General features: G+C 41.4%; 1 protein-coding gene across 1 annotated transcript in view; it reads left to right on the forward strand.

The window, feature by feature from the left end:
• LOC140913610 (cytosolic phospholipase A2 epsilon-like) overlaps positions 1-24,908 on the forward strand; it is a 45,491-nt gene that overhangs the window by 3,640 nt on the left and 16,943 nt on the right. The window contains 7 exon segments of the mRNA XM_073350337.1: positions 12,293-12,429; positions 15,967-16,098; positions 17,149-17,189; positions 18,088-18,130; positions 19,172-19,235; positions 20,900-21,053; positions 21,187-21,283. Of these exon segments, the coding sequence (XP_073206438.1) occupies positions 12,293-12,429; positions 15,967-16,098; positions 17,149-17,189; positions 18,088-18,130; positions 19,172-19,235; positions 20,900-21,053; positions 21,187-21,283 (668 nt within the window).

The following is a 24,908-nucleotide window of genomic DNA, read 5'->3' on the forward strand; positions in this document are numbered from 1 at the left end:
GTTTTCTCAAAGAGTCCAGCAGTTGGTATAAATTTGTTTATACGTTTCTTGTTTGTGTACTGAGAGGACAGTTTCTGTTGTTGTCAAGGTTCCTTCCCCACTCTGAACTCTAGGGTACAGATGTGGGGACCTGCATGAAAGACCCCCTAAGCTTATTCTTACCAGCTTAGGTTAAAAACTTCCTCAAGGTTCAAACTTTGCCTTGTTCTTGAACCCTATGCTGCCACCACCAAGCATTTTAAACAAAGAACAGGGAAAGAGCCCACTTGGAGATATCTTCCCCCAAAATATCCCCCCAAGCCCTACACCCCCTTTCCTGGGGAAGGGTTGATAAGAATCCTCACCAATTTGTACAGGTGAATACAGACCCAAAGTCTTGGATCTTAAGAACAATGAAAAATCAATCAGGTTCTTAAAAGAAGAATTGTAATTAAAGAAAAGGTAAAAGAATCACCTCTGTAAAATCAGGATGGTAAATACCTTACAGGGTAATCAGATTCAAAACATAGAGAATCCCTCTCGGCAAAACCTTAAGTTACAAAAAGACACAAAACCAGGAATATACATTCCATCCACCACAGCTTATTTTACCAACCATTAAACAAAAGGAAATCTAACGCATTTCTAGCTAGATTACTTACTAACTTAACAGGAGTTGTAAGGCTCCATTCCTGATCTGTTCCCGGCAAAAGCATCACCCAGACAGACAAACCCTTTGTTCCCCACCCTCCAGATTTGAAAGTATCTTGTCCTCTCATTGGTCATTTTGGTCAGGTACCAGCGAGGTTATCTTAGCTTCTTAACCCTTTACAGGTGAAAGGGTTTTGCCTCTGGCCAGGAGGGATTTTATAGCACTGTATACAGCAAGGTGGTTACCCTTCCCTTTATATTTATGAGAGTTGTCCATAATGACAATCTCCAGGACTTTCTGGTCACCCTCAGTGAAAAGGCACCATTCTCTTTAGGAGACACACTACCTCCCGCAGTTCCCACTGGGCAGTGTGGCACTGCCCTTCCCCCAGTGTGGTCTGTGCCTTCAAGGCATAATTGAGCCCTCACTTGGCTAATTGTTTTTATTCCCAGTTACTCTCCTAGAAGCCCCAGAAGGTTATAACTATGCAAATTAGTACTTTAGTCATATTCTTGAAGAATACATACGATTCATAGTACAATAGAAAGTGCTGTGAACAATGATGATTTCTCTTCTTCAGAAAACAGTAGGGGGTGATTTGTCTTGTATTGGTAAATCTATTTTAAATAGAGAGGCTAAAATCAAAATGCCTTTACATGAACCAGCCCGAACTACCTTGGTTCAGATAAAATGATGCAGGATTGCAACCATCCAGAAGTTTTAGTTTCCCAATACTGGTGTTTTGTTTGAGTCCCCATAGGCTTCCCCACTGACAAATGGATGTGAAGAAGAGCCTTCTGATTCCCCTCTCATTGTGGAAGGAGAGTGAAGTAATCAGGAACATGAAATTTTACCTGAAGACCCTTTTCCTGTTGCTCAGTGTAAGGAGGAGGACTCCTATGTGAGTTCCCAGGCCCCTTCTCCCAATGGCCCAGTGCAGGAGTCTGAATAGAAGCCTTCAGGACCTCTCTCAGAGCAGAAAAGGATCTTCCTCCCCCATCTCAATCCTGTTTGAGGAGATTGAAATGGCCTATGGGCCTGAAGACTATCTCACCCTGTCAAGCTAATTCTGGGTCCTTATCTCCACACAATTCCCCTCTAATGGGCACTGGCCACTTGCCTGAAATTGACTTTACCATACCCCTTCACCAGCTCTTTTCTTTTCCTTTCCGTAAATGTCTTCAGGGAGGGAAGCCAATGCTTTTTATCCCTTCCTCACATCTGATTTTCTTTTTTGTGGGAGTTGCCTAAAGTTGGATTACTGCCCTTCCTAGTTCAAGAAGATCTTTGGATAAAGGACTCGGCAGTGGAAGAGCCAGGATTAGAAGTCAGGAGTTCCAGGTTCCCAGTCCTATACTTATTGTACTAGATCATGCTGCCTGTTAAAGTCATTGCTTGAATATAAAAGGCATATTCACACAATAACAGAATGCAATCTGGAGTCTGGAACCAAAACAGTATTGGACACAAGGTGTGTTTACCATGCTGCAGCCTTTCTACCTTACTCTGTGAAACATAGACAAGTTATTGCCTGCAAATAAATGCTGAAAGCATTTAATCAACAACACCTCTAAGCTATTATTCACACAAAGTGGCAAGATGAAATCATGAATAATGAGAAGTTGCACAAACAACACTGAAATGATGCTTGTGAAAGGAGAGCTTTGGTGGACTGGGTACATCCTTCAAATGGGGAACACCGGGCTCCCAGCGAAAAATTTCCAAGGTGCAAAAGATCAAGAAGGAAAAGAAACAAAGTTTTGAAAACAAAAAGCATCACCTCTTCTGAGGCAGATATTAATATGCAGGAAGCTACTGCTGTAAACAAATTGGTTTGGCATCCTTTGGTATCTGATTCAGGATGTTTTGAGATGTATTGAGAGCATTTTGCAAGTAGGAGTTGCAGATAATCTGTGTTTACTGATGAGTGAGTAAAACTGACTAATCCACAGGGTTGAAATGTGGACAGTAAAAATGGTGGCACTTGTGATTCTGACTTCCATGCCCACATTCACAGAACTCCCCACTCACCATCCCTAGTACTCAATACTACAGACATTGCCCTGAAAAAATCCTCTGTGAAGTATTTCTGTATTGAGCCCCAATCTTGCAACTAGAACGATGAGGACAGACCCTGTGCAGAGCCTTGTTGAAGTTCTCAGGGCTCCTACTAAATCCATGGGTTCACCTGCATGGATCTAGCTGAAGAATCAGGGCCTAAATGACTGCTATTTAATTTCAGTAATATTTGCTTTCTGTAATTCACTGCATCTAATTTGTATGTACTAATGGGATCTCTTATGACAAAAATACAACTGCCCCTATGAAATGCATAAAAATTGGTAGACTATTATAATTAAACAGGTTTTCACTAAAATATGTCTGTCTTTTAAAAAAAATGTTTAAACCCTTTGGGCCAAATTCAGAGGTGACAAAGGGTGATGTAAATTACATGTTGGCAGCTGGGTGTAACTTATGCTGTGAAGAAACAAAAGGGGAGGGTGTAGCAGGATAAGTAAATTAATAGGAAGATGTAAAATAACACAAGCCTCACAAGTTTTCATAGAATCATAGAAAGATGGAAGACTTCATTAGATCACCAAGTCATCTGCCTACAGTACATTTTCCTAGTGTTTTGATTGGTCTAGTTTTGACATTCTGGAAGGATAAGGCTCCACCACTGTCCGTGATTTCTCCGCAGTGTCAATGTGGAGATTTCTCCACAGTGTCAGTTTCCTAATATTGAGATTACATTTTCTTCTCTTAGGTTCATCTCATTCATCCAAGTTAAACCCTGGTGTATGACCATAAGTAATTCTCTCTCCTATGGATACTTGCAGATAAAACATCTATCTTACTTATTGCTGAACCAACCTGTATGTATTTAGCTTTTAAAATCATTCTTCATAAATCAGTCCTTGCCCCCTTTTGCCATTTTTGTTCCTCTTCTCGGAACACCCTTCAGTTTGTCGGTGTCTTTTGGGAAATGTGGTGTCCAGAAGTGAACAGACTGTTCCAGAGGTCATTGCACAAGAGCCAGATAGTGAGGGACTGCTACTTCTCCTGTTCAGTCCATTTTCACTTGCAGGTGGCTTTATTCATCAGAGCTTTCCAGCCTATTTTCTCCCACTGAATATCTGTATTTAAGGTTATTTTTTCCCAGGTATTTTACTCTGCATTTTTCCATGATGAATCTCATTTTGTTATTTTCAGCTCAGGTTTCTAATCTCTTCGTATCATTTATCTGTCTCAGCTGGTGTTTAGAACTCCTCCCAATAGAATAGCATCTGATTACTCTTTCTTCCAGATTCTTAATGAAGATGTTAAATAAGGCCTTTCCTACCACCTGTCCCTCAATAGCTCACTAGCACTCCCACCAAGTATATACATTGCAGTTATAATCACTATTTGTTTATGGTTGTTTTAATGAGTATTCATTCCGCATAGAAGAGCTTTTGTCCAAGACAATTTGAAGTCTTTATTTAGACTTTTTGTCTTGCATCTTCATGCCCTCTCCTGCTACACCCTCCACTGTCCCATTGGTATGTAAGCTACACCTATTTATACCAATTTGCAACTGTTTACCAATATATAACTGACAACACCATTGACCATCTGTGAATTTGGCCCATTGTCTGTGCCCTAGATACTCTCTGCCCCCACATTACAGCCATATAACTTGTTTTAGACCATGTCTGGGGCTTGGTTGCTTATAACTAGATATTAATGCAGATTATTTTAATCCTTATGGGATTCACTGGCCCTCCAGACCTCACTATAAACATTGCCCAGAAAATATCACAAAAATACCACTGCTGTTATTGCCAGTGGTGTGAGTATTTAGGAAAATCAGAGACCCAGTTGCTGGCAGTATAATAAACAAAACATAGGTATACTGGCATCTTAGTACCAATCTTTTAAAAGTGGAACAAAAAGGAACCAGGGAATTATAGACAAGTCAGCCCAACTTTGATACTGAAAAGATACTTGAACCAATTTTTGATCAATCAATTTGTAAGTACCTAGAGGACAACAGGTTTATAAGGAATCACCAGCATGGATTTGTCAAGAACTAATCATGCCAAACTAACCTAATTTTCTTCTTTGACAAGGTTACTGGCCAGTGGATGGAGGGTGGGGGGCAGCAGTAGACATGAGATATCTTGATTTTAGTAAGGCTTTTGACAGAGTCCGAGATGACATTCTCATAAGCAAACTAGGGATATATGGTTTAGAAAAATTATTATAAGGTGGGTGCACAACTGCTTGAAGGACCATACTCAAAGAATAGTTATCAGTGGTTTGCTGTCAAACTGCCACGGCCTATCTACTGGGGGCCTGCAGAGGTCTGCCCTGGGACTAGCATTAGTCAATATTTTTATTAATGACTTGTATAATGGAATGGAGAGTGTGCTTATAAAATCTGTAGATGACACCAAGCCGGGTGGGATTGCTAGCACTTTGGAGAGCAGAATTAGAATTTAAAAGGACCTTGACAAATTGGAGAATTGGTCTAAATTCAACAAGATGAAACTCAGTAAAGACTGAGTGAAAAGTACTTCAGTTAGGAAGGAGAAATGAGGGGCACAGCTACAACATGGGGAACAACTGACGAGGCGGTGCGACTGCTGGAAAAGGATCCGGGATTTATAGTGGATCACAAATTGAATGTGAGACAACAGTGTGATGCAGTTACAAAAAAAGAAAAAAAAAAGCGCTAGCATTATTTTGGAGGGTATCAAAAGAAGAGTCCTATGGAAGACATGGAAAGTATTCTAACTGGCAGTGATGAGACCTTAACTGGAGTACCGTGTCCAGTACATTAAGAAAGATGTGGACAAATTGGAGAAAGTCCAGAGGAGAATAACAAAAATGACAAAAAGTTTAGAAAACCTGACCTATGAGGAAAGGTTAAAAAAACTGGCCATGTTTAGTCCTGAAAAAAGACCTGAAAACAGGCTTCAAATATGTTAAGGGCTCTTATAAAGAGGACGGTGATCAGTTGTTCTCCATGTCCCCTGAAGGTAGGACAAAAAATAATGGGCTTAATCTGCAGCAAGGGAGATTTAGGTTAGATATTAGGAAAAACTTTCTAAGGGTAGTTATGCTCTGGAATGGGCTTCCAAGGGAGGTTGTGGAATGCCCGTCATGGGAGATTTTGAAGAACAGACTAGACAAACACCTGTCAGGGATGGTTTCGGTTTACTTGGTCCTGACTCAGCACTGGGGGCTGGACTTGAGGAATTTCTCCAAGTCCCTTCCAGACCAACATTTCTATGATTCCGTACTAATGGCATACACTGGTACACATTATTGCTCCTCGAACGGTTCCCCACTATATTAGCTATAGGATTAACATTCAGCTCTTACGCACAGCACACAAAGTTGTGTAGTGCAAAGATGCAGCTGTCTGTCATGCTGTTTGAATCATCCTAGGGCAGTGAACTTTGGACACTGGGTGTGTGCAGCCACAAGCAGTAAGCACATCACTTATACAGCAAGTCACTGACATTTCAATATTTCTCTGTCAGCTCATTGATCACATGGGATTAGGAGCAGGAAGAGGGCGAGAGTGGGGTTATCTGGGCACAACAAAACTGATCTGGTTTTAAAGCAAGGGGTTGTACAATGGCACATGGTCTTGATTAGGGGCTGGGTGCACCAGTCCCTTTGGGCCTGATGGGTTGACTTTGGGGTGTTTAGGCACATTCACTATTTGCTTATTTATAGCATCCATGCAAATGAGCACTATGGAAGATTAAATGGAAATATATATACATACTTTATAATTACACTTGATCCATGCCATACTGGGGGAATGTCCTGCTGTCCACCATTATGTACTGGTTCATACAGTGTGCAGTACATTATTGCCTAAGGTCATCAATAATAATAATTTGTTGCCATGCTGTTTGTCTTAGATCAGCAGCTGAATCACCTCCAATTTAAAATTACAGAGTGACTGGAAATCTTTGAAGAAATATGGCCTCCAATGTTTGATTTTTTTTTTTTTTTTAGTTTACATGCTGGTCTTGTACACTGTTGTAGTGTTCTAAAAACATAAGATTCCAGAGTGGTAGGCATTGTTTCCTGCGGTGCACGCTGTGCTTGAGGTGTTGTGACATTGCACAGATATCTACTTGCAGGGGTATACAAAAGCATGGAAGCCTGTTTTCTATTCATGACTCTGCCTCGGGTTCCCCATCTGTAAAAAGGGGGTTTGTTGACCTATCATGTCAAGTGCTTTGAGATCCTTGAATGAAAGATATAAAAGTGCCAAGTACTATTATTTATCATTACTTGTTTGATGAGGTGTGTTTCTGTGTGATACCTATTATGGGGACATCAGACTTGGTTCCTTGCTCCAGTATTGGTATTATTGGCTTGAGCAATATGTGTTGATGTGATATTTTCAGACTTGGATCATGTTGCTGTAATGATCTCTGATGGTACCGTGCAATTAAGACCCAGCCCTGCTTCTATACCAAAAGATAATTAGTAACTTGTTTAATAGCCTAATAAAGTATATTGCCCAACACTGATCCTAGGGCTGACACATCACGCACACTTTTAGGGACTGGATATACCATGATTAGAGCTGAGTGAATAACTGATTTTTCCTTTTGGTGAGTTCCTGGATCTAGCATGGTAGAATACAAAAGAAAGCTATGCAGAAAATGTAATAACAGCAATTCTTGGCATGTCTATAGTGCCTTCCACCTGAGGATCTCAAAGTACCTCACAAGCACGAATGCATTAAGCCTCATGACACTCCTGGGAAGTAGGAAAGTATTATGAGATATATTTTACAGATGGGAAATGAAATACAAAGAGGTTTAGTGACCTGTCTAAAGTCACCCAGAGGGACTGTGGTAGAGCTAAGAATAGAACCTAGATCTCCTGACCCTCGTCTATTACATGTAATTACTATTGTTTATCATGAATATAAAGCTGCAGATATGCACAACACTGTACAGTAGCCTGTAAAGACCACACAGATAACAGAACTCTGCCCCTAAATATTTTTGGGTGGGCCTGTGAAACAATATATTGCTCTCCACAAACTCCAAGCATGATCACACCACTATAGACAAGGCTGGACTGAGAATTTTGGGGAGGGTCAATGAAGTGATCCTTTGGGTTACTGAAAAATGAAATGTCTCCTTTTACATTAAAAAGGGGGCAAGGACAGCTTCACCTTGCCCCTTCCAGGTCTCCTGCCGCAGGGTATAAGGAGCTTAGCTACTTGTGCTGGAACCTCTGTGCTGTTTCCAATATTTAATTTTTTTTCTTGGTCTGGTTCCCCAAATAAGCTCAGGTATGGGAGCTACTGGGACCATTGGAGGAGGTGTTGGGATGTGTGAGACTTTACAAGCACTGACATATTCATCATCACAACCTCCTTCATCCCCTATGAGGAAGAGAGATAAATATTATTCTTCCCATTTTACAGACGGGGAACTGAGGCAGAGAGGTTACATGACTTGACTAAGAACCACAGAAGGAATCAGAATCAGAGCAGGGTTTAGAATGCAAGAGCCTTACACAGAAATGCTAAACCATAGCAATGGGTTTACACTTTCCTGTCTATCTGTATGAGGGAAAGGGCAGCAAACAAAAACCAAAAAACCAAACAGACCCAAGATAGCTTTGTCACTTCCAAGTTCCAAATACTGAGGAAAGGAAGAGTAAAACCATTGACCTTGTGATTCCCAAAGGTCAGGGCTACCCATAGAATATACAGTTTAAAGGCACAAGCAAAACCAAATAAGACAAGACACAGCTTATCCAGATTTGGGTGTGTCCATTGTACTGTAGCTTGAATACTTGAGTGGGTGTATATTTCAAATGGAAAAGTTTTCCAAATAGCTTCATAAACAATATATAGTGATTTGTACTTATGACCAGTTTCCTCCATGCCACTTGCAGCAGTCTCCTCTGGCTAGTCATCCATTAGTAATAGACCTTCTTTCTTTAGGGTACACTTCATACAGTTTTAGGGGTGGGGCACAATGGACAGTGTAACCCTATGATTCACATTTAACCTTTGTGTCCTATTGTCTGAAACAAAATGCATTCACACTTGGGTATAATTTTGCCACAGGATTATTCTTATCCATATACAACTTCCCTTAGACTGTGTCAAGCATACAGCTGCTTTAACATGGCCTTTTTTAGGAAAAGACCTGGGATGGTCATGATGGTGAAAAGGGCCAAAGTCATATTTGTAAAGCACTGTGCATATAAACCCAATCAAAAAAAGAATTTTGATTCTTTTACCAGGTAGAGAGGACCTCATCGCTCCGGAAGGAGCTAAAGTGCTCGGGAATGATCGGGATATAGCAGAGTAGTGCTAGAAATCATCCCATACTGAAATCTTGGATCTGAACATCCCTCAGCTATAAAGGAGCTCAGTTCTGAAGCCAAATTTCATAGCTGGCCTATAATTCTATAACTGACTGAAGCAAAACCCCACACCAAATACCCCTGAATTTTGGGCAAATTCAAATCCAGATGTGAAGGTTGTGGCATCAGCCCATCTCTAATTAAAACAACCAGATTGAAACCAACACAATGCCATGCAAAAGAGCACCCTCGTCTTACTCTGCTGCTTTGAAACTTGGGCACATTTTCAGTCACATAGCAGAGTTTTACAGATTTCATCCAGCTACACTTTTGGACTCATATGGAAATCAGGTGACAATATAAAATTGCAAACAATGAAATTATGCAAACCGTAATAAAACTAGGTTTATAAAAGTGTACTTTTGCTGACTTAGACTCATCCCTAGGATGGCAGGTTCCCAAGGCAAATGTTACATAGTCAAACTGTTCAAGAATGTTAAAAATGTCAATGACTTTGGTGGGGTTTTTTGATTGCTGTTTTATTCACCAGCTTATGGAGTGGTAATTTTTTTCCCAAAAAATTCAAAACATGGGCAAAATATGTTGATCGGGTCTATTCTATAGTATTTTTAAATTTTTTTGCAAAAATCAAGAGCCGGCAGGGATAAAGATTCAAAGCTGAGACTTCTCCATTCTGACAGACCCTGCAGAAGCAAATCCATCAGTTTGGTGAGTTCCCGTTGCAGAAAGTTGTGAAGCCAGATGTATTAGTAAGAAAAAAGGATACTCAGTAAGCAAAAGGAGCAGGAATCGGTCACAATTACCATACCAAGCACTAACACATTTCCTTGCCAACCTGTGGAAAGCTCTATCAATCTAGAATTGGATTCTTTGTCTTGCTAAATCAGTCATCCTGTACTCTTACAACAAAAAGCTGTCAAGAAGCATTAAGTGTTTAATGCCTGTTTTGCTTCAGTCTACGCTAAAAAAGTTAATTGTGAACCAGATACCTAACACACAATATTAACAACCAGGGGGAAAGAATGCAAACCAAAATAGGGAAAGACTAGGTTAAAGAATATTTAGATAAATTAAATGTATTCAAGTCACCAGGGCCTGATGAAGTTCAGCTTAGTGTACGTAAGGAATGAAGTGAGCTGTAGCTCACAAAAGCTCATGCTCAAATAAATTGGTTAGTCTCTAAGGTGCCACAAGTACTCCTTTTCTTTTTGCGAATCTCGGAGCTGTTAGCTATGACTTTTGAGAACTCATGGAGAATTGGTATGGTCCCGGAGGACTGGAGAAGGGCATAGTTCCTATCTTTGAAAAGTGGAAGAAAGAGGAACCAGGGAGCAACAGACCAGTCAGTCTAATTTCCAAATCTGGAAAGATACTGGAACAAATCATTAAACAATTTGTAAGCACCTAGCGGATAATAGGGTTACAAATAATAGCCAGCATGGATTTGTCAAGAACAAATCATGCCAAACAAACCTAATTTCCTCCTTTGACAGTATTACTGGCCTCGTAGAGGGTAGGGGAAAGCTGTAGACATGATATATCTTGGTTTTAGTAAGGGTTTTGATAGAGGCCCCCATGACATTCTCATATGCAAACTAAGGAGATGTGGTTTAGAGGAAATTACCATAAAGCGTGTGCAAAACTGGTTGAAAAACTGTATTCAAAGAGTAGTTATCAGGGATTTGCTGTCAAACTAGGAGAAAGAGTCGAGTGGGTTCCCCCAGGCATCTGTCCTGGATCAGATACTAGTAAATATTTTCATTAATGACTTGGACAATGGAATGAAGAGAAATCTTATACAATTTGCAGATGACACCAACCTGGGAGTGGTTGTAAACCCTTTGGAGGATAGGATTAGAATTCAAAAGGACCTTGACAAATTAGAGAATTGGTCTGAAATCAACAAGATGAAGATTAATAAAGCCACTTGCAAAGTACAACAAAAGGTTATGTATCAAATAAAATCATAATATGATATCTAGAGACTAAACTTAACAGGTTAGCCTCCTATCTAAAGAAGTTTATCTCACCCCAAATGACCTTTGCAGCATTTCAACCAGGGCAGCTTGTGATCCCATTTGTAAGTGTACTGCCTGATTACTTCCTAGGTGCAGGATAAAGTGGTGTCTTCCTGCCTTCTGCTCATTTCCCCCAGAGTTCATTGTTTGTACCCAGAATCAAATAACCCCCTGCAGCCTATTCTCTGGTGTACTGCCTCCCTGTTGATTTCACATCCCCCTGTTGACTTTGAATGTAAACTGAGCTTCCATTGTGTTGGCTTACAACACTTAATTTAAATGTCAACAGAGACAAGTGAATACGCATCTTTTGGCAGGAAACCTGTTTGTCAGCTATGCCCTGAAACAGACTTTAGGAACATATTTTCCCTATAGATACATAACTCCTTACCTTTTACAACAATATTAATGACCAGTGTGACCCTGGCTTTCATTTAAGATTTCTCGTGATATATGTTGGTGAACTAGAATGTACATACCAGGACCAGGATAGTTTTTGTAATCCCCTTGCCAGTTGGCATTGGGAGATTCTTAGTCACAATCCTGCCCTGATCTTAGGGGAATGGTGATAGTGGTGCTGATCATGCATCCTATGGTTGCAGAGGGGGCTAGTGAAGTGCACTGCCAAGTGTACATGCTGCTACTTTGATTAGGAGCAGCACACACTGCTGACAGCAGAAAATATGCTAGCTGGCTGACCAGACGAGCACCCGCTTAGAGAGCAAAGCACATTGGGAGCGGGGCATGGTGCATAGATGACCATGCTGCCCATGCATTTCCTCCCAATTCTGGCAAGCACTCGGGGAGAAATCCTCTCGTGTGGCTGGTGAAAGAAAAGAGGATCCTTACACCTTCCTTTCTCCTTCAGAGTGAGAGCCAAACATGAGATGATTCCTAGACCAGTTCAGGGCAGAGCTTTTCTGATACACAATGATTTGTAGACTATTAACCCTTTCTGAAGCCCCAGATAATGCAAAGCATACAAACTTGATTCTCTATCTCCTTGGTAGAGAGTACAATATAGCTATGCATTTTGAACAGGTTTAAGTTCATTCATTATTTTTCCAATAATTAAAAATGCTAATAGTTTTGCAAAAAGAGAAAATTGGTTGGGGCAAATGGCGCCATATTGGACAGGCATGATGGAACATCAGCTACCTTAGTGTACTGAATTATCTAGATCGCCATGTATACATAGAGTAAATTCAATAAATAAATTAGCCCTAGATATAGTATATTACTTCATTTCCATTTAATCTGTTCCTTTCTTACACAGTAACCCAGTCTGATTGCTATGTGAGCCTATGGCTACCGACTGCTTCAGTCAAAAAGGCCCGGACCAAAACTGTCAAGAACTCCAAAAACCCAGTGTGGAATGAAACCTTCCACTTCAGGATTCAGAGTCAGGTCAAGGTAAGACACCGTGAACTCCTTGTTGTCAGGGGCTGGTAGATCTCTAGTCCTGCCAACCAAACTCCTCAAATGACCCTTGCACCCTGACCATTTCTGAAATAGTAAAACGAGACTTTTCACAGCAATGAAAGTGCTGCTTTGTATCCCAGCTATGTGCCGCAGCCTCAAACTAGGAAACCCCTCAGCCCAACCTGGATGCTGAGTTGCAAGGCCTAGGCTGTTGAACTGTGCACACTAGAACTCACATAGCACATGAACACCAAACAAAGTAATGTGGAAAGGCTGGTTATACTGGAAAAGATGCGTGGCCACACTTGAGCAGCAACTAGTATTGCACAAGATGTCACATTTCTACTCAGCTACTTTGCTGCCTCTAGAGAGTTTTTTATACCTTTGTGTACAAGATGTGAGGACACGTATCTCCACCTAGCTACCATTGCTCGCTGATGGCAAATTGAATTACACTTCCGAACTGGTTAGCAAGCCTCATATTGTTTTGCAGAAAGGGAGAATATTTAGGGTAACTATTTTCCCCTCTGCACAGCCCCATCACACATTTTTGTGCAGTTTTGCTTCCCTCTTCATCTCACAGCAGGCAGGAGCACAAGGCATATATAATTATGCAGTAATTATACTAGTTCGTTTTATATTATAAGCTATTACATTTATTGGGTATAAAAATAATCACCAGCTGACCTGCAGTGTTGATTACTGGAAATAAATAAATATGGATTGATCCTGTAATCACCAGGAGCTTAACAGTAATTTCCCTGCCCCACTATAGTACTTGGGGTGGATATACCTGGCAATAACCATATAATGGTTACCATAATATGTATACTATGTAACATTACATCTTCCATTTCTTTCTCACAGAGGGGATAAGAATAGTTTTTTGGATAGCAGGGATTACTGTAGATAAATCTTTGAGCCAACTCAGTAGAGGTTGCATGTCTTAATTCATGTAAAGGTAGCTGAGTATTATTTGACCACACTTCTAGCCTTTGACACTAAAAGTGGGCAGGCAACAAAGCAATATTTTATTTAGACTTTAAATATACTTATTCACAGCTGGGTCACTGCCAAACATCCCCTTTCCTGTTTTCTCTGTCTCATTTTATCACTCACCTTTTAATTCTTCTCAGAGAGGTGACCAAGAAAAAGCAGAAAGCCTACCAGGAGTGGAAGATGGGAGGGATTAGCAAGGAAAGCTACTTTATTGAGGTCAGAACTTGTAGGGATAAAGTGAGAAAGGCCAAAAGCCATGTAGAGTTTGGACCTTGCAAAGGCAATTAAAACCAATAGTAAAAGGTTCTATAGTCATATAAATAAGAAGAAAACAAAGAAAGAAGAAGTGGGACCGCTAAACACTGAGGATGGAGTGGAGGTTAAGGATAAACTAGGCATGGCCTAATATCTAAACAAATACTTTGCCTCAGTCTTTAATGAGGCTAATGAGGAAGTTAGGGATAATGCTAGGTTGACAAATGGGAGTGAGGATATGGAGGTAGATATTACCACATCCGAGGTAGAAGCCAAACTCGAACAGTTTAATGGGACTAAATCGGGGGGCCCAGTTAATCTTCATCCAAGTATATTAAAGGAACTGGCACACGAAATTGCAAGCCCATTAGCAAGATTTTTTTAATGTAAACTCAGGGGTTGTACCGTATGATTGGAGAATTGCTAACATAGTTCCTATTTTTAAGAAAGGGAAAAAAGGTGTTCCAGATAACTACAGGCCTGTTAGTTTGACATCTGTAATATGCAAGGTCTTGGAAAAAAATTTGAAGGAGGAAGTAGTTAAGTACATTGAGGTCAATGGTAATTGGGACAAAATACAACATGGTTTTACAAAAGGTATTTCGTGCCAAACCAACCCGATCTCCTTCTTTGAGAAGGTAACAGATTTTTTAGACAAAGGAAATGCAGTGGATCTAATTTACCTTGATTTCAGTAAGGCATTTGATATGGTTTCACATGGGGAATTATTAATTAAATTGGAAAAGATGGGAATCAACATGAAAACTGAAAGGTGGCTAAGGAACTGGTTAAAGGGGAGACTACGACGGGTCACACTGAAAGGTGAACTGTCAGGCTGGAAGGAGGTTACTAGTGGAGTTCCTCAGGGATTGGTTTTGGGACCATTCTTATTTAATCTTTTTTTTTTACTGACCTTGGCACAAAAAGTGGGAATGTGCTAATAAAGTTTGCCAATGACACAAAGCTGGGAGGTATTGCCAATACAGAGAAGGATGGGGATATCATACAGGAACATCTGGATGACCTTGTAAACTGGAGTAATAGTAATAGAATGAAATTTAATAGTGATAAGTGCAAGGTCATGCATTTAGGGATTAATAACAAAACGTTTTATTATAAGTTGGGGACGCATCACTTGGAAGTAACAGAGGAGGAGAAGAACCTCGGAGTATTGGTCGATCACAGGATGACTATGAGCCGCCAATGTGATACGGCTGTGAAAAAAGCTAATGTGGTCTTGGGATGCATCAGGCGAGGTATTTCCAGTAGAGATAAGGAGGTGTTAGTACCATTATACAAGGCACTCATCTGGAATACTGTGTGCAGTTCTGGTCTCCCGTGTTTAAGAAGGATGAATTCAAACTGAAACAGGTACAGAGAAGGGCTATTAGGATGATCCAAGGAATGGAAAACCTGTCTTATGAAAGGAGACTCAAAGAGCTTGGCTTGTTTAGCCTAACTAAAAGAAGGTAGAGGGGAGATATGATTGCTCTCTATAAATATATCAGAGGGATAAATACCAGGGAGGGAGAGGAATTATTTAAGCTCAGTACCAATGTGGACACAAGAACAAATGGATATAAACTGGCCACCAGCAAGTTTAGACTTGAAATTAGACAAAGGTTTTTAACCATCAGAGGAGTGAAGTTCTGGAACAGCCTTCCAAGGGGAGTAGTGGGGGCAAAAGACCTATCTGGCTTCAAGACTAAGCTTGATGAGTTTATGGAGGAAATGGAATGATGGGATAGCCTAATTTTGGCAATTAATTGATCGTTGACTATTAGCGGTAAATATGCCCAATAGCCTGTGATGGGATGTTAGCTGGGGTGGGATCTGAGTTACAACAGAGAATTCTTTCCTGGGTATCTGGCTGGTGAGTCTTGCTCACATGCTCAGAGTTTAGCTGATTGCCATATTTGGCGTCGGGAAGGAATTTTCCTCCAGGGCATATTGGCAGAGGCCTTGGGGGGTTTTTGCCTTCCTCTGCAGCATGGGGCACAGGTCACTTGCTGGAGGATTCTCTGCACCTTGAAGACTTTAAACCACGGTTTGAGGACTTCAGTAGCTCAGACATAGGTTAGGGGTTTGTTACAGGAGTGGGTGGGTGAAATTCTGTGGTCTGTGTTGTGCAGGAGGTCAGACTAGATGATCAAAATGGTCCCTTCTGACCTTAAGGTCTATGATTCTATGAATTCTGCAGTTCATTTCCCCACTTGTGAGGGCTGGAACTTCTGTTTCCTACACTTTTAAGATTTATCTTACTTTTGTTTCTAGAATATCCTGGAGCTGAAAGTCTGTGATGAAGATGAACACACTCCAGATGACCATCTCCTCACTGTTTTTTTTGATGTATCTAAAATCCAACTTGGAGAAACAGTTCGGCTGAACTTTCTGGTGAATCCACAGGTGAGGACTGAAATCAAAGGCAGAACTTGATAAGAAGGATACACTTATCTCAGTTTTCCCCGTAAATGTTCAAACTTATTTTTTCCTTGCTGTGTACTTACAGTATTAGCCATCTCCCCATATCAACTTCTCAGCTTGCCTCATTGTAAGACACCACAACATTGTTTCTGTATTTAAAATAAAAGTGTGGACAAGCACCTTCACACAGTTGTTTAAAGGATGTTGGTGAGAATCTGACACTGTTGACCAAGTCTGTCTTATTGCTGATCTTCATAGCAAGGCTGAACCAGCCAAAGACTGTAGTTTCACCCCTAATGGCATTAGAGGCTCTTTTGCAGTTGGAGCTAGTGGTTCTGATCTGTGGATCTATTTTGCACTGACACAGAAACAACTGATGCAGCAGTTATGTACTGTGAGCCCAATGTTCAAACATGAATGTCTAAATAGGACTTAAATCCACATCTTTGTGGTAAATACAAACTGATTCTATGCTGGGGTGCTCTGAGAAATATTAATGCCAATTTTATAATTTAAGTCTCCAAATTCAGATTTGGGTACATATATCAGAAAATTGGGCCCCGTATTTCATGTTTTCTTAAGTGACAAATTATTGTCAGTAGAATGTAAGGTCAGTTGAAAGGAAAGTTTAATGTCTGATGACTTATGTGGTGTATTGTGACCAAGCAGGTTAGGTACTGTTGCTGCTAAGGTAAGGAAAGTTTTCAAAGACAGGTGAAGCTGTCTATTGCTCATTCAGAAATATTTCTCTCTCTTCATCATTCCCCAAAGAGGGAAAAGAGAGTGACAGGTGTGACTTATTTCAAAAGCCTCTCCTGGTAATGGGAAAATCAGCTACTGGAAAGCAGAATAATATAATGGATATAATATAAATTAGATTGAAACTGAAGAAAATGAAGCACATTGCATTTGCACCAAGACGAGGGAAAAGTTACTTTGCGGAAGTTCTATGCATATCAAGGGGTCAGATTTATACAGTATCTTTATGGAGAAGAGTAATCATGTAATGACTTAATTCATTTCCATTTTTAGGGAAAGGAAGAGCTAGAGGTTGAATTCACAATGGAGAGCAGGTGAGAAAAATCCAAGTGTTGTCAAATAACATAATTGATAGAGGCATCAGATCAATTAACAACAAGGAACATGATTTGTACACTTGCTTTCACCTAAAGCCACGTGGCCAGACCCATGTGGATGTAGTTGATAGTGTATGTTCAGCCTTACTGGACAAGTACATTAGCTGGATGTTTCTGAATGGCATTGAGTAGTGAAATAGTTGGCAATGTTGTTTTAATGAGGTCACACTTAGGCATCCAGGTGAATTTTAAAGCTAAAATGAAAATTGAGGGAAGTGCAGGAATGTCTGCTGATTTCCCCCACCAGTTGGTCTGTATTTGGCATTTAAAACAGATTTAAGTACTAAAAAGGCTTCTAACCCATTTCTGTGAAATAATAAGATGGGCATGTATATCTCAGTTTTAAATTTAGTTTTGCTATTGATGTTCAGAGTGAATGGGGAAAAATTGTCTCCTTATGCTTATTATGACATGTTGGACTAATTCATTAGCCTTTCAGCTCTGGTCCTCCAGAGTCAAGTGTGGATATTTTTGGCCAATGGAGTATATTCAGTGGTTTCTACCTGTCAGCAAATTCAGCTTGATGTACATTTGAAAACTACCCTCTTTTCGCACAATCAGCAGTCTCTGCTCAGCACAGCTCTAGTACTGGAATAGCAGGAGCTTTAAAAAGCCAGATCTCTTTAGAGTTTCACAGGAATATGAGGAAAACTGGAACACACATTGAGAATTACTCCTGTTGCTAGCCTGTGCTGTCAGACCCAACACTTCCAAGAGTGACATAAAAATTAAAATAAGCAAAATACAAATAAAGAACAAAAATGGCAATTCATGTCCTTAAATTATTATTTAAATACTAGTTATGAACTGAATATATTTATTTCTTTCTTTTTAGTCCAGATCTTCCTGAAAACATTGCTACCAATGGTGTATTAGTGGTAATTTTTATTTTCTATTATCTTTCCTCTACTGTATAGTAATGCACATCATACTGCTTTGAACAGAGAACGAGTTGCCCCACAGTTATCCTTCCAACACAAAATCTCTTCTGAGAAATAGGCTGGCATTGGATCCCAGTGACCATGACAAAAAGAAAAGGAGGACTTGTGGCACTTTAGAGACTAACCAATTTATTTGAGCATAAGCTTTCGTGAGCTACAGCTCACTTCATCGGATGCATCGGATGAAGTGAGCTGTAGCTCACGAAAGCTTATGCTCAAATAAATTGATTAGTCTCTAAGGTGCCACAAGTCCTCCTTTTCTTTTTGCAAATACAGACTAACACGGCTGTTACTCTAAAATCAGTGAACATGACAGTCCGCTCTCCCGCACATCTCCCATGTTAGGAGAAACTGGAAGAGCTGTGAACTGCCCCAAGCCGCGCTCCTCCACAGTCCCACAGAGTGTCACCGAATGGCAAAGACTAGAAGTGGTACAGCTGTGAGCATCCTCACAGCCAGTGTTCCTGCTCCATTATCTAGAGTGACTCCTGTTGGGAGAAGCTAAAATTGGACTAGCTGTGAGATTTCCCATACACCATTACCGATAGTGTGGCTGGTATGAGGTAGCAATATATCTATATAACTGTAAAGCTTCTTCTGTGGCTGGTCCTTTCAATTACAGCTGTTATTTCAGTAGCTTTCTCTCTTTTTTTTTCCTGGGGAATCTATTGCCTCCTTGGTGCAGGCCTGAGGATACTTCTGTTTTCTCCATCCATATACACCCATCCTAGAAGTCATATAGTAAGTCTCAACCCACCATCCCTTCAGCTGAGGACTAGACACGAGTCTCTCCAGAGACTTTCATTGGAAGCTGTTGCAAAGCATCATGGAGTAATTAGTCCTCCCAGGGGCTGATCTTGCAGTCTGCACAACACCCCCACCTCCTTCCCATCTGGATAGCAAGAGACTAGCAGGGGAATCAGATTTAGTTTTGTTTGTGTCATTTTATCTATCTTTTATTCGTTGTCTCTGGTACAGTCTCGTGAAGTTTCCTGTTTGGAAGTTCAGGTGGATGAGGGGAGGATAAAGAAGGAATCCACAGGTTAGTACCTCCTTAACTGGTAGAGTTGGATGAAACTGGTTAAAATTTTATAGCAAAATTTCAACAGAACAGTATCTACCATTTCTGGGGTGATTTGTTGATATGCATTACAGTAAGGGCATTTGGTGTTTTAAAGGAAAGGAGAAATTCCCATCGAGTCCTATGGGCTTTGGATCAGGTTCTAAATGATCAGACAACCTATAGGGAGTATTACAGCATTCACAATTGAACACCAACTGTAGTTAATTAAACAGAATAGTTTCCATCACAGCATCCTGTTGCCGGATGCTCATGGTTTTCTGAAACATTCATATATGGAGAGGAAATTTTCCATGCCTGATCTATTCCAAGAGTTGGAGCGAAATGCCTCCAGGTGTTTGAGTTCAGAGAAGATGGGAGTAAGTGGGGTGAGAAACAAAGCTCTTTTCTCAATTTAAAAATTTCTAATTGCCCTTTTCAGACAAAAATACCAGCAGTTTGAGACCTGAAATATACTCTATATTACCTGAGATAATTGCACATCTTCGGCTGTGCATAGCCATTTTGTTTCCTCTATATCCATAGCCTTATGGATTTGTAATGCAACTTTTAAAATATCATGTGTTGGTCCCTGATCCAACAAAACATGTAAGCATGTGGATCTTCACACTGAAGTCAGGGACACTTGCTCTCATGCTAGATCAGAGCCAAGTTCCTTGACTGAGAAAATTCTTTTAGGGATTCCATGGTTGGCCTATATAGTCTTAAATATGTGGATTGATGTGGTACTTTTCCTGTTGTTCATAGAGAATGGAGAGGTTTGGCCCAAACCAAACCTATCTACTGTAAATACCAATTTTTAAGTTTATACAGACAAACTTTTGAATTCTCTGAGTGCCAAAAGTGTCTAAAACATTGCATAAGAGCTAAAAATGTTTTAACACTCCCTAGCTAACTGAAGAATAATCAAGTAGATGAAGGGTTGGATTCTCTTTGATTTCACTGTGAACTGAGGTATGCCAGCACTGAGCTGGTTTGAAAATCCCACCCTTCCAGAAACAGGAATTTCCAGATAAAGTTATAATCAACTGAAACCAGGGGTTTTGAATGTCTGGTATCTCACCAGCAGTGAAAGAACTGCTACTGCAATGCTCTAACACTCCAAGCAAGAATTATAGTGCAGATCGTTAGAATATAACGAGATTGTTTCATAAAGGAACTAAAACTGAAGTCAAGATGCACAGATAAATCAGTATAATTGTTTATGTCACCTAAACCACTGGCTGTCAAAATGAGTGTAGTGTATAGTAGAAGAGCTTTTCTGTATTGGAGTGTAATATGACTCTCTTATAGGGCAATCCTCCCAGTTACATGAATCCCTTTTATATGGAACTCCCTTGTACTCTACAGTGTAAATGCCTTATGGCCTGATTGTGAGAGATGCCAAGTCCCCTCATTGATTTCACTGGGAGTTGATGGTGCTCATAGGACTGGGCCCCTAGACAATGTTTATTATGGCTATAAAACATTATGGATACATGGTTTATATGGTGTCTTGGAACATTGTTGGCTTATTAAGCAGCATCCACATTATGAACTTAATGTAGAGAACTCTGAAATGTTGTTTTAAATTAGTTAAAGATGTGATAATCATGGGTTCAATGTTTGTTTTGTCACCTGTTTAGAAAGAAAATTCGCATTTACAATGGAAGGATCCTATGAAGGAACCCAGAACCTTTCACTGAGCTCCTACCTTTGTCCTGCTTCTCCTGCCAGATTTCACTATATCAAGTATAATCACTCAGAGCTGGGCATTGCACTACCAAAGATGAGACAGCTCTCTGTGGTACGTTATCATTACAGACCTTTATGAACACAGCTCATTGGTTTATCTTTTCTGGGGACTTGGAAGTATGGGGGCAAAATGTTTAACCATTTCCTCCTTGTTGTATTACAATTAACCTCCCCTACCATTTTCTTTTTAGTCTTCCTCAAGTCAAGATGAAAGTGAGTCCCTGACTCTAGCTCTGAATTCACTTCCCATTCAAGATAAAGTAACAATAGGAGAGGTGAGTGTTGACCCACCAATCTTTATAGAATAAATACCAAACCAGGATGCTTTCAACTTACAGGGAAATAACTTTGCATTGTCATTAAACTCCAGTCAGTTTACATGTTGTTGCTTACACACAGACACATTCACTTGTTAAAAGAACATGAAGGTTGCAAAGTCAAGCACTGGAAAGTTAAGAGATACCAGAATTAAGATTGCCTGTATAACTTCAGTTCAGTTCCGTTGAGCAGATGCATTATAATACCATTTTTAATTATATGACTACATGCTATTTTTTCCCACAGGACCTTTGCCTCATTCAGCTCACAGGATGGATGGTGCTCATTTAATAAGCAGTTGTTCAATATTTTGATCTCTCCTCTTTAAATTTGTGGCCTCATCTACTCCCCACTATTCAAACCCTGCTCCAAAGACACAATTATTAATTTCCTCATGGGATTTTGTATGGTGCTCATCACTAAGACTGCAAGTTTGTCAAGGAGGTCATGGACTTTCTGTGACCTCCGTGCCTTCTGCAGCAGCTGGTGCGGATGGCTCCGGAGCTGTCTGAGCAGCTCAGGCAGCCTCTGGGCCAGTTGCACCGGCCGTTGCTGGGGCAACCTTGGGCCACGCCACGCCACGCCCCGCCCACCCTAGCAGCAGCAGGAGAAGTTTTGGTGGGGGGGCTCAGGGCTGGGGGTTGGGGGCGTGGAAGGGGGTGAGGGCTCTGTGCGGTGCTTACTTTGAGAGGGCTCCCCGCAAGTGGCAACATCCCCTTTGCATGTCCTAGCTCAGCATGCTGCCTCTGCATACAGGCACCGTCCCCGCAGCTCCCATTGGCTGCAGTTCTAGGAGCATAGAGAGGCATATATTGCCACTTCCAAGAAGCCGGGTAGGGAGCCTGCAAGCCCCGCCAACCACACCCCCGCCCCAGCACCAGTGGGGGTCCCGGGCTGCTCCCACCTGAGCAACCGTGGTGCCCCTGGACCTCCCCCCAGCACTCGCGATGCTCCCTAGACTGCCCCCCGAGCACCTGTGGCCCCCCTCACCCTCTGGGACGCCCACCCATAGCACTCCCAAGATTTAGTCAGGGGTATAGTACAAGTCATGGGCCATGAATTTTTGTTTACTGCCCATGATCTGTCCATGACTTTTACTAAAAATATCCGCGTCTAAAACGTAGCCTTACTCATCATAATAGTATCTGAGTGTTTCAGAAACACTGATTAATTTATCCTCCCAACCATATGCGCTGACTTCTGATCATGCCGGTGGGTGCTTGACCCCGCTCTGTCCCCAGCCCCAGCCCAACTCCACCTCTGCCCCACCCCTCCCACCCCTGCCCTGCCCCCATTCCAACTCCTTCCCCAAATCCCTGCCCCAGCCCCGCCTCCTCCCCGAAGTGTGCCACATTCCTGTTCCTCCCCATCCCTCCCAGAGCTTGCTAGTTTGCCGGCGGCAAGTGCTGGGAGGTAGGCGGAGGACCGGGAACATGGTGCGCTCAGGGGAGGAGGTGGAGCGGAGGTGAGGTGAGGTGGGGCGGGCGGGGGGAGCGAGAACATGGTGCGCTCAGGGGAGGAGGTGGAGCGGAGGTGAGGTGAGGTGGGGCGGGCGGGGGGAGCGAGCTTGGCTGCCGGTGGGTGCAGAGCACCCATTAATTTTTCCCCATGGGTGCTCCAGCCCCAGAGCACCCATGGAGTCGGCGCCTATGTTCCCAACAGCCCTGCAAGAGGAACAGCTATTATTATCCCCATTTTACAGATGGAGAACTGAGATAGAGTGGAGTTGAAGTCCAAAGTGTCCCCACTTCTGCAAATCAGATCACAAGGTCTTAAGGTGGACCTCAATTCATGACCACCTGTGAAAAATCTGGTTTAAATTAATTGCTCAGCAACACATAGGAATTCTGTAGAACAGGCAGGGATTAGAATCCAGTTCTTCAGGACAGCATTCAACTGCCTTAACCATGAGACTATCCTTTCTCATCTTCTAATCTTCTGTACACCATTCACTACACTTCCAGCTTCTGCAACAAATGAGACAGGGGTCCCACAGAGGGGTTGTCTTTAGTTTACTACCCAGATGCATCCCCAGAGCAGATCCATTCTGAGCACTGAATGAACCAGGGGTCCTGTGGGGAAAAATAGTTTAATCAAAAATTAAAGACTGTATCATAATGTGGATGCACAAAAGGCCAAATTAAGGTTGCACAGGTAACCTTAATTGTGGCATTTCCTAACTTGTGAATGGTTGACAGTGAAAACTTAATATTCTTTTACTGATTTTTTTGTAATTGTAATTTCCAATGTTTTAAAAATGGCAAACTGAAAAATAATGGTTGTCATCCTCTATATGGAACAGCACTAGAAGGGGATGTGACACATGCCCTTTGCTAGTGGGTTTCACAGATATTTACTGAGAGCAGAGGAATTTAGAGATTCAGGAATGCTGGGTTCCATTCCAAGCTCTGCAGGTTAGCATGTCTAGTGGTCACAGATCCTTCTGTCCATTCCCCCCAAGATTGATCCCTTCTCCTCCATCTCTTTCCACCTGTCCATGGCCTAGTCCCCTCTTTTCCACACCCTGTCTTCACATTTCAATCCCAATCTCCTTGCCTAGCCAGTCCCAATCTTCACCCCAACTCTCAGTCCCATTCTCCACCCACTCAGAGCCTCAAAACCAATCTTCCTGCAATCAGTCAGTTTGAGTGTCCCACTGCCTCCCAGTCTCCCCTGGCCCACCTTCCAGTCCCAGTATCCTTGCCCAGTCAGTTCTAGTCTCACCCCCCACCCCCATAAATCCCACTTTTGTCTTTCTTCTTGGTCTGGCTTTTGTTTCACAGAATTAGAATTTAGTCAAATTTGGGTGCATTTTCATGGGAATAACAAATGGCACATCCTTGACAGAAAAGCCAAATTTCAAGTCCCTGCTCCAAAGCATGGGGGCACTGCAACTTCCAATGAAAATATTATAAGAATTTTTCTAACATGAACAAAAAAAATAATTTTTCCTTAAACTCATTCCTGGAAATGGCTGAACCGCACTGTCTGAAGCTTTCCAAAAATATTCATCCTGAGGCAGAAACCCAGCATGGAAAATTTTTAGCTCAAACATTAAAACCTGGCAAAGTTACAAACAACTGAAAACACAGGGTCTATAATGGGAAGTTTGGGCAACCTTAATAGAAGGTGGTGCTACCAGACTTTCCTGTAACAGGAGAATTTCTTTGTGCTCTGTGCATCAGCTTAACTCTACCTGCTTCGGGGAGGGATTTACTTCCTTCTTCCACTCCCTCCTTTTTCATCAGTGAAGACAAGAGAAATGGAGTTCAAATTAAAACCACAAACCAGAGTGAAATCCACACACACACACACACACACACACACACACACACACACACACACACACACTAAATGAATGTAAAAAATCAGTTTGCACCTAGAGGGTTGGAATCTCAGATGGCCTAAATTAGCATAGTCTCATTGACCTCAATGGAACTACGCTGATTTATAATAGCTGAAGCTCTGGCCCATTATTAACCCATGTCCATGGCTAATTAGTCTGGTATTTAGAGCATACATTGATATGCGTAGTTTAATTAAAGGTGGCAATTACTGGCTGAGGCCTTATGTCTTTTAAAC

This window comes from Lepidochelys kempii, chromosome 6 (assembly GCF_965140265.1).
Source record: "Lepidochelys kempii isolate rLepKem1 chromosome 6, rLepKem1.hap2, whole genome shotgun sequence".
Lineage (NCBI taxonomy): Eukaryota > Metazoa > Chordata > Testudines > Cheloniidae > Lepidochelys > Lepidochelys kempii.